Source organism: Aplysia californica, unplaced genomic scaffold, assembly GCF_000002075.1.
Source record: "Aplysia californica isolate F4 #8 unplaced genomic scaffold, AplCal3.0 scaffold00049, whole genome shotgun sequence".
Classification (NCBI taxonomy): domain Eukaryota; kingdom Metazoa; phylum Mollusca; class Gastropoda; order Aplysiida; family Aplysiidae; genus Aplysia; species Aplysia californica.
This window is the reverse complement of record NW_004797319.1, coordinates 2,041,610-2,056,290: the sequence shown is the minus strand read 5'-3', so window position 1 is coordinate 2,056,290 and position 14,681 is coordinate 2,041,610. Positions and strand designations below refer to the sequence as shown.

General features: G+C 39.3%; 1 protein-coding gene across 1 annotated transcript; it reads left to right on the top strand.

The window, feature by feature from the left end:
• Positions 1-775: 775 nt before the first annotated feature.
• On the top strand, positions 776-13,570 carry LOC106011061 (39S ribosomal protein L37, mitochondrial; the record flags this gene model as incomplete). The annotated part of the gene is given in 6 exon segments (XM_013079366.2): positions 776-1,041; positions 8,826-9,010; positions 9,798-9,965; positions 10,575-10,672; positions 12,638-12,777; positions 13,452-13,570. Coding segments are annotated over 5 exon segments (655 nt in total), but the record flags the coding sequence as incomplete, so codon positions are not given.
• Positions 13,571-14,681: the final 1,111 nt, after the last annotated feature.

Here is a 14,681-nt window from a genome sequence, read left to right as displayed (position 1 = left end):
AATAGAAGTAGTAAAAGTTGGGTTTAAGGGAATCATAAATACCCACACACAGTGATTTCATTGATTTCACATAATAAGCCTACATATATATATATATATATATATATATATATATATATATATATATATAGTTGCCAACCCAGGGTGAGAGGAATACTACATTCAAGCGGAAAAACCGAGACACTCGATAAAACTTTTCCCCACTCGGGAATCAAACTGGAGTCTCCTGCATGCAACAGCAAAGCATCTGACCACTACACCACAGACGCCAGTGTATAATAATACACATTATTATCACACCAATACAACCCGTGTTACTGGTTACAAACACGCTAATGCTGCTGGCAACTGTCCGTTATTGTCTTTGGTGGCTCGTCAATCAAATTAGTTTTCTTGGGGGGGGGGGGTGGTTGTTAGTTTTATAATTAAGTTTTAATTAGAGATAGAATTTATTGTACTTGCAAAACAGTTAGGACATAGAAGTGCTGAAAAATAGAGGTGTTGCTTGACATAAATGAATAAATACATAATAAATAAATTAATTAATGAATAAGTAAATAAATAAATAAACAGATAGACAGATAAACAAATAATGAAATAGTTTCATTGCCATCAATCCAAAGTAAAAGGCGACTTCAACGAACAACGAAATAGATCTACCTGATGAGAGTTGTTTCCCATGGTCAATGTTTCGGATTTTCATTGAGTGATCCTTCGTTTGTGTTACAATTTTTTAAATATAAGTTTTAATTTAGTAGTATTTTATGGCTATCCATCTATATTTCAGAAATTCAAATATTAAATAATGACTCACTTATTATATAGCAAAACATTTTTTGAATTTTATTATGAGTTACATTCTAATCTGTGATACAATCTAGTTTCTAATAGTCTATACAACGAACGCTCCCTATCTGGAATAAACATGGCGACTTGCTTGTAGGGTTTGTAGGTGATATTGGCTGGATATTGGAAACATTGACATCCGTTTGGTCTAGGCCAGTAATTCTTAGCTACCGAGAGGAAGGACATTTTTAAAAGGTATGCAACGTTTTGATCTCTGTTTTTGTGAGGTTTAGTTATGTCAAGCCAGTTTTAACCCTGTTTGTAAGTTCTTCTAATTCTAATGATAAGGCTGAGGCACCGGGGCCCGGTCCACCCTCTGCCTCCTTTAAACTTTTGTCGTCTGCTAACACTGCGCGGACACTAAAACACTGGACGCACTGAGTCTGGCAGTGACGTTTATTGTTACATTCACTAAACTAATCAAACTAATACTGCAAATGGTTGAAATTGTTACTAACAGACTGACACCCCTAACAGTGTCATTCATCACAAGTAGCAACTTTTTAGGTGATCTTGTTCCGTTCGTTAAACTAGTCCACGATCCATTTGTTTACATCCAGAGAAGAAATCCAGAAGTCTTGAAGACCAAATACTATTTGAATTAGGCTACACAAAGAGCAGGGATGCAACCTAACTGCAAAACATCAAATTAGGATAAAACCATGAACCCCCCACCTCCATGTTTTTTTTAGGTCAGCTTGACTTTAACGAACGAAACTACAAAATCGCAGCAACTTAGAATCTAGATTAGATCTAGATCTCTAGGTACAATTGTTTTAACTTTCTCGCGTTTAATTTTACTTGGGTGGTGGCCGAAGTCTACCCTTATCGATTTTGGACCACCAAGGGATGTTTAACATACACGCAACTTGCACACGGGACCTCCGAGATTTTTCGCGCTTGTCCTACCAGAAGATCAGGGGTGTGGCTGAAAGACAGCAGTCAGCAAGTAAGAAGCAGCCAAGGAGAAGCAGTAGAAAGGCTGCAGAAAGAGTCAGGAGCGCAGAGGGGGGGGGGGAAAAGGAGGTGAAGGGGTGGGTGTAGAATGTGGAGATGAAAGCAGATGACAGAATATTGCTAGAGAGCAGGAAAGGAGACAATTTCAGAACATTTTTCCATCGCTACCTGGATTCGTACCCATGACCTTTGAATGAGAGGCGAACACCTTAACTTCTAGAGTAATCGTACCGGTTCGGGCTGCATGTTTTTTTTTTGCTGTCGGGCACTGGAGTACAAAAAGATCGTTTAAAACTTTGTTTTCAAATCTAGCCCCAAAAGAGTGGCACACAAACCTAAAGCAACCTCCCTTACTTTCGTTGAAACAACAGTTACGGCGATATTTTGCTAAAAATAGTCCTTAAGACAGCTTTTTCTTCATCAACTGAGCAAAACAGCGTGAAGCTCTTTCCCCGTTAACATTGGTTGTGGATGAAGGAGCCTGTGACCTAGATTCTACGTTTTGGTAGACTCTGAAGGCTGGAGAGTTATTTGCATATGAGGCCCTGTCAAGGATGAAAGAGAATTTGCCGTTTAGTCTCGCCGTTTTTGCCCAAAGGGGGGGTGCCCGGATTGTAACATAAAATCCGTAGTTTCTCATCCTTCGGGCACATAAGATAATATAGAGCCAATGGTTATATAACAAAGAATAAAGAATTTGTGCATAATTTAAATAATAGTAGAGCCAAATACAGCATATTAACTCAGTCAGACACTAGTGTAATAGAGTCAGATACCAGTGTGTAATACAGTCGGATATCAGTGTAGCCGAGTCAGATCCAGTGTAGTTGAGTGAGCCAGATGCCAGTGTAGTAGAGTCAGATACCACGTAGTAGAGTGGGTCAGATACATACTCATTAAAATAGCTATAAATGATGAATACCACTTAAATAGACAAACTATCATTGTGTCCAAGTGTTGATAACAAACATTAGAAATCATGTTATTAAGCTTGCAAAGAAACAAATGTGATGATAATTGAAAATGACCGAATGTCAAAATACTGCCCGAATCCATGAGAAAACCAAAAAAATGCGACCGAACTCATAAATAAATCGGGCGTCACTTTTGCACCCAGTAAGGGCCTCAAACATGAGAACAAGCTGAAACAGGTCATTCCTGGGGTCATCCAATCACATGACTTCCTGTAGCTGGTTTCGGTTTTTATCTAGGGCAAGGCAGATAGGAGATATAAAGCTTTAAAGTGGACGTGCCTGTTTTCGTCCTTATTTTGACCGAACAGGTAATATTACTCTAGATCTAGATTATCTAGATCTAGATCTAGATCTAGATCTAATCTATTTCTATATCTAGGTCTAGATTTCTAGATCTAGAATATGCCACGAGAGCCCCTACAGCGAGCTTAAGAGGAAGTCACATTTTCACTGTTTACAAAAATGGAGATACGACAAGAAAGCACTGAGGTAGAGAAATCAGTTAAAGTTGGCAGGCGCTTTTGCAACGGCGCGTTCTGAATAGCTTGGATGCTATTTGAAACGCTGCATTCTGATTAGGCCAGGTCCCATGCTATTTGAAACGCCAGTACTAGATCTAGATCTAGATCTAGCCTAGTAGCCATCGTTTCTACATAGAGATCTAATAATATTGTAGTTTTGCCTGAATTGTGGAAGCTTTCTTCGTCTTAGTTTCTTGATCAGCCTTCTGGATTCTAGATCTAGAATTTGACTCCTTTTTTATGACGTTGTCTTATTCCAATCAATGTTGGGTAGATCTAATCATTTGAGTTTGAGAAAGTAGGTCAAAAGACGCTTGGATAATAACAAGACGGTGCAACTCGGTCTAAGCACCATTTCCTGTCGGCAGTCTCTTCATACAATACCTAAAAATAATTATTAGATCTATATCTGCGTGCACTTTATATTTTGCCATCACACATGATGTCGCCTGATCTAGATTTCTAGGCTTCTGCGTTTAAATTAGCAGAGGGGGTAGTGTCTAGATTTACATTCTGTAACGTTAGGCCTAGAGAACGTATGTTAAAGCTGTATACATTCTCTAATGTTCAGTGCTTCCAAACATGGCATCAAATCCCGGTCCCGGAAGGTTGGTTTTTTTCTTCTCCTGAGCCAAAAATTATTTTAAAAAAATTATTAGACTCACAGACCACTATTGAACTTATTAACCAGGCCTGAATTGGTAAAAGGAAAAGTACAGATCTAGATCTAGATCTACTTTGTAGGTAAAAGCTCCTCTTGCGGACAATACCAGAATGTGGCATGCTTCATCACTAGATCTTGATCTACTTAAAACACTACAAAGCAACAAGTTATAATTATGTGGAAAAGGTGATGTTCCAAGTCAGTCGGGAAGAGGAGAAGAAGACAAAAAAAAAACAACTTCCTGGACCGGGATTCGTACCCACGCTCATAAAAAAAATGGTTCAAACGCAGACGCGCTCTCGATTCGGCCATCAGAACTTCCAACAACGAAGCGTAGATTAAGCCTTATATTTAACACACTGCGTTTTATTTAGCACTGGTGCTAATGGCAATGCGGTGTTGCAAATGGGCACTTCCATTAAATTTACCAAAAATTACACACACAATAAATAAGTTAAACATCAAGCTTTAGTATGGCTAGATCTAGACAAGATTTTAGATTCAAAATCAGTTTTGTTCAATAAAGAAACAATCATTATTTTAAAATAAGCAACTGGGCGGCCCAAAAATGAATAAAATAAATATATATATATATATGTATATAAATATAGGCTAATGAAAGGTAGACTTACTCAAGGCTTAGTCATTGTATCTCCAAATCTGCGCCGACAAATAATAATTAATTTATAGACAAGTGGTGCAGCGCCGGAGAATAGCTTCCGATCTATTGACCGGCGCAGCGCCGGATAATACCTATTTGTAAAAATATAAAACTTCAGAACTGAAAAAAAATTGCTTGGGCGCAGTAACATGGGCCTAAAACAATAGTTTGGCATGCATGCATGAAACAAACATGTATGTATGGGAACTGGTAGAACCAAAAAATAGTTTTACACTCACGTTTTCTTGTCCTTGATGTGCTCCTTTTTCATTATGGTAAAGTGAATAACACTTGTGACATCTAGCCTAATCCAACATTACATGAAGGCACCTCTTTTTTTCTTATTCTACTCCTACAAATCAAGATCACATTTTAAAATCTATTTCTAGAACCATTCTAAGACCAAAAGGTTTAAATACACACAATAAAAATCCATTCTAGATCTAGATCTAGATCTAGATCTAGTTCATTGTGATTTCTAGATCTAGAATTTAGTTTCATCACTCTCTCATGCAAGCCACAATCCATCTTCTAGATGTCTAGATCTAGATTTAAAGCCTTTCAACCACTGCAAACAACAACACACCTAATATTAGTCTCTTCCTTCAGTTCTTTGCATATTTTCATGCAAATAAATTTTTAAAAAAACTTTTGAAATAACATCATCACTAGACTAGATCTAGAATATATAGGATAGGGTCGCAACTGTCTCTGACCGATTCTTGTGGTGTATTTCCGTCATCTGCCATCGTATCAACAGGTTCACTTTCACAAACAAAAGCTTCCATTCACGACATACTACGCGCCGTTTTGCCTCAACAAAGAAAAGAAAGTTCAAAGGGAAAGTAGATCTAGATTTAGTAGCAACCATTAGTAATTGCCAGATTCATGTCAGAAAGTCAAGCAAAATGATACAAAACTCATCGCCCAAAGAGGGTTAAAATCTGAAATCTTAATTTTAATATTTCCAGTTCCATTTTATTTCCATCGAAATTGTTATGTAAAATTTTTTGTTGTTGAAAAATTCTGTAAACAGACTCAAATACCCATTGTGTTTTTATGCAAAAAAAAATTCTGAAATTATGCAAACTGAGCCCAAAAATGTGAAATTATGTGATTCTGCTAATTTTAACAAAGAATGATAAAGGAAAATAATCAGAAATTATGCTAAAAATGATCAAATTTTGCTAAAGTATGTGGGGTGCATAAAACCTCGGGAACAGATTGTGTAGAATCTAGTGTTCAGTCACAAATTAAAACAAGCAAATGAAAAAACCCCCACAAAAAAACAGCTGCTGATGGCCACTGTAAGACTGTCATATTATTATGACTGCATAACGTTTACTGAGGTCAGCGGCAGTGTGTTATCACTAACTGTTTCTAAGGTGTGGAGTGTGGGCAGTTGCAATGTGTATGTGCTCAGTTCATTAGACTTTCACACTTGCACGTCACTGAATACTCTTGTGGAGATTTTAAATGAATAATGTCAAGCCAAGTGATAAGTCCAGCTGCTCAATTTTGCATTGGTTGAATGAACAATGTTTTTTTTTACTTTCTCAGTCTGAGGACAGATTGGCAGAGATATTTATTTATATGGAAGAGGCTAGCCATAATTATTGACGGCTGGACTGGCAGGCTAGCCGCACTTATATAAATGGCTAGTCTGACAAACAGCAAAAAATAGGCCTACTGAATTGTAAAACATTTTTTAGTTTGCAATACCTAAGGTATTTGTATTTGAGAATAAACCAAAGGGTGCCTTACTGACAGTGCATGTATTTATAAACCTGAATAAATACTAATGAGACCTGTGTACTCAACAGGTTTCTAATAGGGCCTAAAATAGGTACGGCTAGACTGACAGGCTAGCCGTACTTAATAACGATGGCTGAATTGTAAATAACATTTTTGTTTGCAATACCGTAACAAGTGCATTTCAGACGAAACCAAAAGGTGCCTTACTGACATGCATGTGTATTTGAAACCTGAATAATTGTTAGATCTAGATCTAATGAGGCCTGTGTACTCAACAGGCTTCGGTCAATAGGGCCAAACCTAGATCTAAGTACGGCTAGCCTGGCAGGCTAGCAGTACTAAAGTACTTTGATTTTATATAAAGGGACAGTTATTATATTCTAATTTTGAGGCTGGACTTTGTCAAGAATGACTGACCGTAAGCTAGATCTTTGTTGGACAGGAAAAAAGATAAAAGTGCTTTTTAGGCGCGTAAATTATTAGACTCAATGTACAACAATCGCACGTTTTTGCTTGCTTTTGTAGAACATTATTAGACCCAAACTATAGTGGGTGGTTGGCGGGTGCTCTGGTGTGGTTTGCTTCTTCTTTCCTAACACCTATCGTCCAAGTTATCTCCCATTCTTCTTTTTTGTGTTTGTCACTCTCTTGCAACACCTCTAATCTTCTGGTGTTCATATGACCTTATACAGTTGCAAGCGCCGTAAAACCTCTACTAAAACTAAAGCTTAACATCAATAACATGTTAATACTTGTGTTTGTTTGTGGCACTTGCGTTTGTAGCTTATTTATAGGGGATATTGTTAGCCATAGTCCTTAGGCTTAGCATGACCACAAGAAACATATCCTTGTCACGAAACCTGTTGCGAAAAACGAATTCATGGAGATAATAATAATATATATACAACATTATATAGTGCATTTCCATAAAAAGTAGCTTTATTGGCTTTACATTGGAATACCCATTTTCCAAACCTTTCTTACTACTTCCTTTTTTCTCATGCAATATATATTTATGCACACACACACACACACACACACACACACACACACACACACACACACACACACACATACATCACACGCACACACGCACGCACGCACGCACGCACGCACACACACACACACACACACACACACACACACACACACACACACACACAGACTGTCTTCATTCAGACGTAGGCACAGAACAACTATAATAAAAATGACGCTAAAAGCTTATGAAGAATAGGATGGAAAGAGATGACGCGATGTGCCGAACTGTCTGCGCAATGTTCGTTTAGCGCGCATCCACATCATGTTCTCCGCATGTCCGGTGTGGATGTCTGGATCGTCCGGGTCCACAAAGTGTTGCTGATGAACAACAACTGTGGGCGGTTGGCGGGTGCTCTGGTGTGGTTTGCTCCTTCTTTCCTATCAAACGCCTATCATCCTTATCTCCCCTCCTTCTTTTTTTGTGTTTGTTACTCTTTTGTAACACCTCTAATCTTCGGCACATACATTACCTTATTGTGTTGCAAGTGCCGTAAAACCCATACTAAAAAACCCTCCAAAAACCAACAATTGATAATTTACTCGCGCCAAGTGTCTATTCAATTAACATGTTATTGTTGTATATTGGGTCTAATAATGTGCTACAAACGCAAGTAAGAACATGTTGTTGTTGTATATTGAGTCTAATAATTTACGCACCTAAAATGCTTTTTCACCGGAAAAAAAAATAGGACAAACATAAGGGTGTCACGGAACAATGACTATCAGTGTACAGATAATGGATTTATGGAGAGGGGACCGCGTAGGTAGACTGGTTCAACTGTAGTTCACTTCCCTTTTGAGAAGACAAAAAAATGTCTCAATTCTAGACCTTAAGACATTTTAACCTTTCCTGCAAAAGTTGTTTCCTGACTAGTAGCCGTGGGCGAGAAGATTATTTATGCGGGATCAGAAATTTGTTGTCATGGTAATAGACTTTAGACTTAGAGATGTTTTATTAAGCACTGCGTATGTGTCACCTCTATAATGTGGGGGGTGGGGTGGGTGGCACAAGGGTGTATGACTTTTTTAAATGAAAGAAAAACTTTTGTTATTTTGTCTAGCGGTAGAGAAATCAGTGGAATGTGGAAATATTTTCCTTATTTATTTAAGTGTGTGCAAGTTTCGCTATATGTAGGCTGCATGTTTTTTAAAATGACCCCCCCCCCAACCCCCCCCCCCCCCCACAATGAACAAAACAACAAACAAACCAACCCCCCCCCCCCCCCCCACAAAAAAAGTAAAATAATTGGGGACCTGAATCTGTTGGCTGTGTGCTTGTTTTGCAAATTTTGTGTTAGTTCGCTATACTATGTGCTTGCTAGACTTTAGTGCGAGAACTGTGTACTGCATGTCACTTTTGTAGGGTTATCAGTAAAAGCACAAAACTGCTTTTTTTCTTCCTGCTACAGAGTGCTTCCAGTTTTAAACCGAGGTCTGTGAGTTGACGTGAGATCCCGAGGAAGGATGAGACTGACCAGAAAGCTTTGTGCGGGAATCCGTGATGTCACCGTGAGGAACTGGAATATTCAGTGGCAACGACACGGCAAATTCAATGATCAGCCGGTCAAAGTTCCTCCAGCATTGGTGCAGAAAGGTGACCTGGTGGTTTTTTTTGTAGTAATACCAAAGCTATTTGAAAGATAGGTTCTACCATCTAACCTAATCTATAAACTACACAGATGCAAAGATCAATATTTCTCAAGCAAAATGCTTTTTACTTGTTGAAAATTGATTCATAAATTTAGAATTGTTCGTGTGGAAAATTGTGAGTATTTTGGAGGATATTTTTTTCAGTGAATGCTCTAAAGTCTTAGATTTCTCCAGCTTGTATTGTTGTACGACACCTTGTGCTGCTGGCGTAGGGCGTGTGAATTTTCTACTTTTCGTTACCAAATCTAAGTCACTCTGTGATTTGTGAACAGGGTTCCTGTGTTTACATTCATAATTTGCCTCTTATCTTATCTTATCTTATCTTATCTTACCTTATCTTAATGGGTGGTTAGCGGGTGCTCTGGTGTGGTTTGCTCCTTCTTTCCTATCACACATCTGTCGTCTTTATCTCACCTCCTTTTTTGTGTATGTTACTCTCTTGTTACACATAGTTTATTCTTCGGTACTTATTTGACCTTATTGTGTTGCAAGTGCCGTAGAACTCTTACTTAAAATATCTTATCTCATCTCATCTTATCTTATCTTATCTTATCTTGTCTTGTCTTATCATATCTTATTGTATCTTATCATAATTCCCCAAAAGGTGTATAGATTGTTGATGCCAAAGAGGCGGAAAGCGGTGCCGTGGAGCCCTTGTCTTCTCTTATCTTATCTTAATTCCTCAAAAGCTTTATCTTTCCTTATCTTATCTTATCTTAATTCCCAAAAAGGTGTGGAGATTGTTGATGCCAAAGAGTTGTTGAAACGGAAAGCGGTTCCGTGGAGCCCACCAGTGGCCGACGACCTGCGGTGGGCCGAGGCCGTCCCGCCAGAAGAACGAGCAGACTGGAAGACGGAGCCGGCGTACTCGTTCAGTCATGAGGTGCAGTTGTACGAAGGTAACGGATATCTGTTTGGTTGGTTTTTTTTCAGTTGTGTTTTTGTTGTTGTTTGTCTTCTCTCCTCTTCCCCCCCTCTCTCTCTCTCTCTTTCTCTCTCTCTCTCTCTCTCTCTCTCTCTCTCTCTCTAGTTCAACCGTGAAGTGCAGTTGTACGAAGGTAATCAATATATCTCTTTTGTTGTTTTTAGGTGGTTTTTTTGGTTTATCTTTTCTCCTCTCTTTCTCTCACTCTCGTTCAATCATGAAGTGTAGTTGTACAAAGGTAATCAATATATCTTTTGTTCTTTCAGTTTTGTTGTTGTTGTTTGTTTGTCTTCTCTCCTCTCTCTCTCTCTCTTTACTTCTCTTTTTTCTTTCTCTCTTTCTCTCTCTCTCTCTCTCTCTCTCTCTCTCTCTCTCTCTCTCTCTCTCTCTCTCTCTTTCTGTGTCTCTCTCTCTCCCTACTTCTCTTTCTTTCTGTCTTTCTGTCTGTCTTTCTCTCTCTCTCTCCCTCCCCCTCTCCCTCCTTCTCTCCCTCCCTCTCTCCCTCCTCCATGCCTATTGCCACATGATTTGTATACACACCCTCTCTCACTTTCTATCTCTCTCTCTTCCCCCACCCCCACAGGCATGAAACAAGCCTGTCTCATTGCCAAAGCCCAGCACTTTGAAGGTTTGCCGCCCGCCGTCCAAGAACTGGTCGGTGCTGTGCCGACGCCAGACAGGGTGAGTCAAGTTTTACCGTCTCTTTACGAATTAACTCTTTATCTCCGGCAAGCCACTCCCAGAGGCTTTACTGTCTCTTTATGAATTATGAGGCAGCGCGGTGAAATCAGGCGCTCGTCAAAATAATCAGAGTGGAGAAACTGGCATTTTTCCACAGGTTTGTGAATTTTTATCGAATTTTCGCTTTTTGGCTCAACACCTTTCATGCCCATTAAAGAACTCATTTCTGTGTGGATTTTACTGAAAAACATTGATTCGAGGCCCAAAAACTATAAATTTTCAGTTTCTACATATTCTCAAGTTAAGGAAATTACTAAACTTTGGTGGCCATTTTCTCACTAATTTTATCTCTGAAACCAGGTGACCCGCCACCTCCTTCATTCGCAAATATCTCGACTTCTATTCAAGATACATGGATATTTTTTTCATCCAAAGCAAGACAAATGAACAAGCTTTAATATTATTACAATAACTCTACATGCCCAAATATTGACGAGATCCTGATTCCACCGCGTCGCGATACAATTTACTCTTTATCTTCGGCAAACTGCTCCCAGCAGCTCACAGTCGGAACCCCTGTGCTGTTTTAACCGCTGACAGGGGCTCGGGCACTTTCCTTTAAGGCTACTTCTACATCTAGTTACTTTTCTGCATCTGCTGAAAACAGGTCTCTTATACCGGAAGTTCATTCATTAGATGAAGAACTATCAAAATAGGTTTGCTAGTTTCGATTTAATGACCCTTTAATTTAATGACGTTTTTGTCATTATTTTTAGATTTAGCACCAAAAAAGGGCTCCGGCATTGTAGGTTTACCCCCCCCCCCCCCTCTTGGAGATAAAGAGTTGTTTAAGTTTTAGTAAAAGAGTTTTATGGCACTTGCAACACAAATAAGTCCTATAAGTGCCCTGGCTGAGAGGTGTCACTAGAGAGTAACACACAAAGAAGAGAAGGAGGAGAGATAAGGACAATAGATTCTTGATAGGAAAGAAGGCGCAGACCTCACCACAGCGCCCACCAAATTGAATTAATATTGTTGTAAGAAACTATCAAAAAACAAAAGGAAAAAAGCAAACAAAAAGTAATTATAACAAAGTCAATCGGACAATATTTGCGGAAAATATGAACATTTTAATGATGCAGGGTGAGGAAACTTAAAAATGAGAAAGCGGGCTCCTAAGTTGAGCAATGTGTATCGTTAAACCATACACACTTAAAAATATCGAAATAAAATAAACACAGTGGGAAAAGGTTGTTTATTTTTTTATGGAATAAAACCAAAAATTTCAAACTTTCAAGAGATTAGAAAAAAACCCAACAAAAAACCCCCAACAAAATCTATTTTTAACCGTATCATTACGCCTGGGATCATTTTGTACTCCTGTGGTTGTATTCTTCATATTTTAGGATGCTTCTAGAGCGAAGATCTCTTTGAAACTTTCAGTATTTCTCCAAAAATCTTTTTGACAGACTGCTATGCAAAGCGTACGGATCGCATTAACGAGTGATTTTGCATTTCGGAAAGTGGTGGCACAGAGTTTCCCTCGTCGTATGGATACGATAGTAAAACGTGACGAACGGATAAGGTTAAGTGGTCGCTCAGAGTTCCCCACGTCGTACGGATACGACAGTAAAAAGTGACGTACTGATAAGGTTAAGTGGTCGCACAGAGTTCCCCACGTCGTATGGATACGATAGTAAAACTCGACATACGGATAAGGTTAAATCTGTTTTGGGCCTCGTAGCTCACAGAATAGCCAGTCCAGTGCGATTTCTTAAGTCCGACCGATGGCGCGCGACCGGCGCTGATATGATTGGTTTATTTTTAAAAAAACTTTTTTGGGTTTTTTTTTGGGGGGGGGGGGGGGGATTTATAGATTTATTAATATTATTTTTATTTTTATTTTTGGTGATTTTTTTTTTGGTTTTTGTGTTTTGTTTCTTTTTGGTCGCATGTCTCGCGTAGGACTTGCTGCTCCAGAGACTCATCATGCTGTCTCAGTGCTGGAACACAGACGAGACGCGCCTGCCGAAGCGGAAAGCTCCGCCGCACAAGATCTTGTGGAAGTTCAAACGGGCCTACGGGATCACAGCGACCAAGTCCAGGTAGGTTTTCCGAGTGGCTGGGAAAAAAAATCTGGCCGGGCTTGTTCGATCCGAAAGAGACTGACGAGATGATAATGATAAGAATAATTGCCTCCCTAAGATCAAAATTTACTTTATTTTATCCGCGTTAAAAGCCTGCGTTTTCACCCAGGTTTTTCTTTCAGAGGGGGGGGGGGGGGGGGCAAAGAGAGGGCTGCCATTTTGGTACCATTCAAAGGAATTCAGCTGTGATCTTAAAATTCTTTTATTTGGTGTTTAAGGCTGTTGGTCCACATCTCATAAAGCGTACACATTTTATGATTAAGAGAGATTTCTGTGAAAACAGCGTAAATGATAAATGATAGACATATCAATAACATTTTTAAAATGTTTGTGTTGTTAAACAAAGTTACCATAATGAAATATCTTGCACACCCCCACCCCCCCTCCCAACACACATACATACTCATACACACATTCCCTCATGGGAGGTTCGCGGGTGCTCTGGTGTGAATTGCTTCTTCTTTCCTATCAAACATCTATCGTCCTTATCTCCCCCTTTCTTCTTTTTTATTACTCTCTTGTAACACCTCTAATCTTCTGGTGTTGATATGACCTTATGCAGTTGCGAGCACTGTAAAACCTCTACTAAGACTAAAACATAACATTCCCTCCCACATCACCACCACCATCAGTGAGATTCTGCTACGGAGCCTGCTGCGACTGTGCCAGAGCCACGTGGGTGATCTCCCCTCTCTTGCCGCCAGACGCCAGACGTACCAGCCCCTGCTGCACTCCCACGTCATGTACCGCGGTGAGTTACCTCCCCTGTCTATATTGCTGCTCATTTATATTGTGCATGTGATTGTAAGCCTGCGTGTGTGTGCGTGCGTGTGTGTGTGTGTGTGTGTGTGTGTGTGTGTGTGTGTGTGTGTACATGTGTGTGTGTGTGTGTGTGTACATGTGTGTTTGTGCGTGTGTGTGTGTGTGCATACATGTGTGTGTTTTTGTGTGTGTGTGTGTGTGTGTGTGTTTGTATGTGTCTGTGTGTGTGTGTGTGAATGTGTATGTGTGTGTGTATGTGTGTGTGAATGTGTGTGTGAATGTGTGTGTGTGTGTGTTTGTGTACATGTGGTGCAACACCAAACCAATGTGCCAGGATCTGGACAATAAAGATGTATCTTATCTTATCTTGTCTCCTCTTATCACCTCCGTCATCTGCTGCAAACATTAATAACACTTTGCAGTCACACAGCCAGCTGTACAAAATACCCCATCTGGTCACCCAGCCAGGAGAGTGACTGCGATAAAACTTCTCGGGCCTGGTGCAGAACTGCACCAGGTGACCGGTACGGAGAATTTTCACCGTCACATTGTTGCGCCATGTGACTGCAAAGTGTTAAACGTATGTTCAGCTTCGTAGGTAATTGAGCATTTCGCTGGAAGTCTGTGCAAATTTGAAGTTATCACTTTTAGAGAAAAAAAAAAGAAGAAAATTAGATGGTGATTTCACTAGTTCTTTCCTACTCCTTTTTCTTTTGTTTTCTCACAAATTCATTTATTTTAATTGTAGACTGTAGACAGTTATTCTCAACTTGTATTTTTGTTGCTTTCTCACAGAGTCGTTCCAACTGTTGAGTTTTTTCCTTTCTGACAAAGTTATTTATAATGAGCAATTTTTTCCAGCTGTTTTTTTTTTTGGTGCTCTCACAAAGAGTTTTATAATAAACAGTTATTTTCTTGCGCCCTCTCACAGACAAAGTCTTTTATAATCAAGTTTATTCCAACTGTTGTGTTTTCTCACAGACAAAGTCTTTTATAATCAAGTTTATTCCAACTGTTGTGTTTTCTCACAGACAAAGTCTTTTATAATCAAGGTTATTCCAACTGTTGTGTTTTCTCACAGACAAAGTCTTTTATAATCA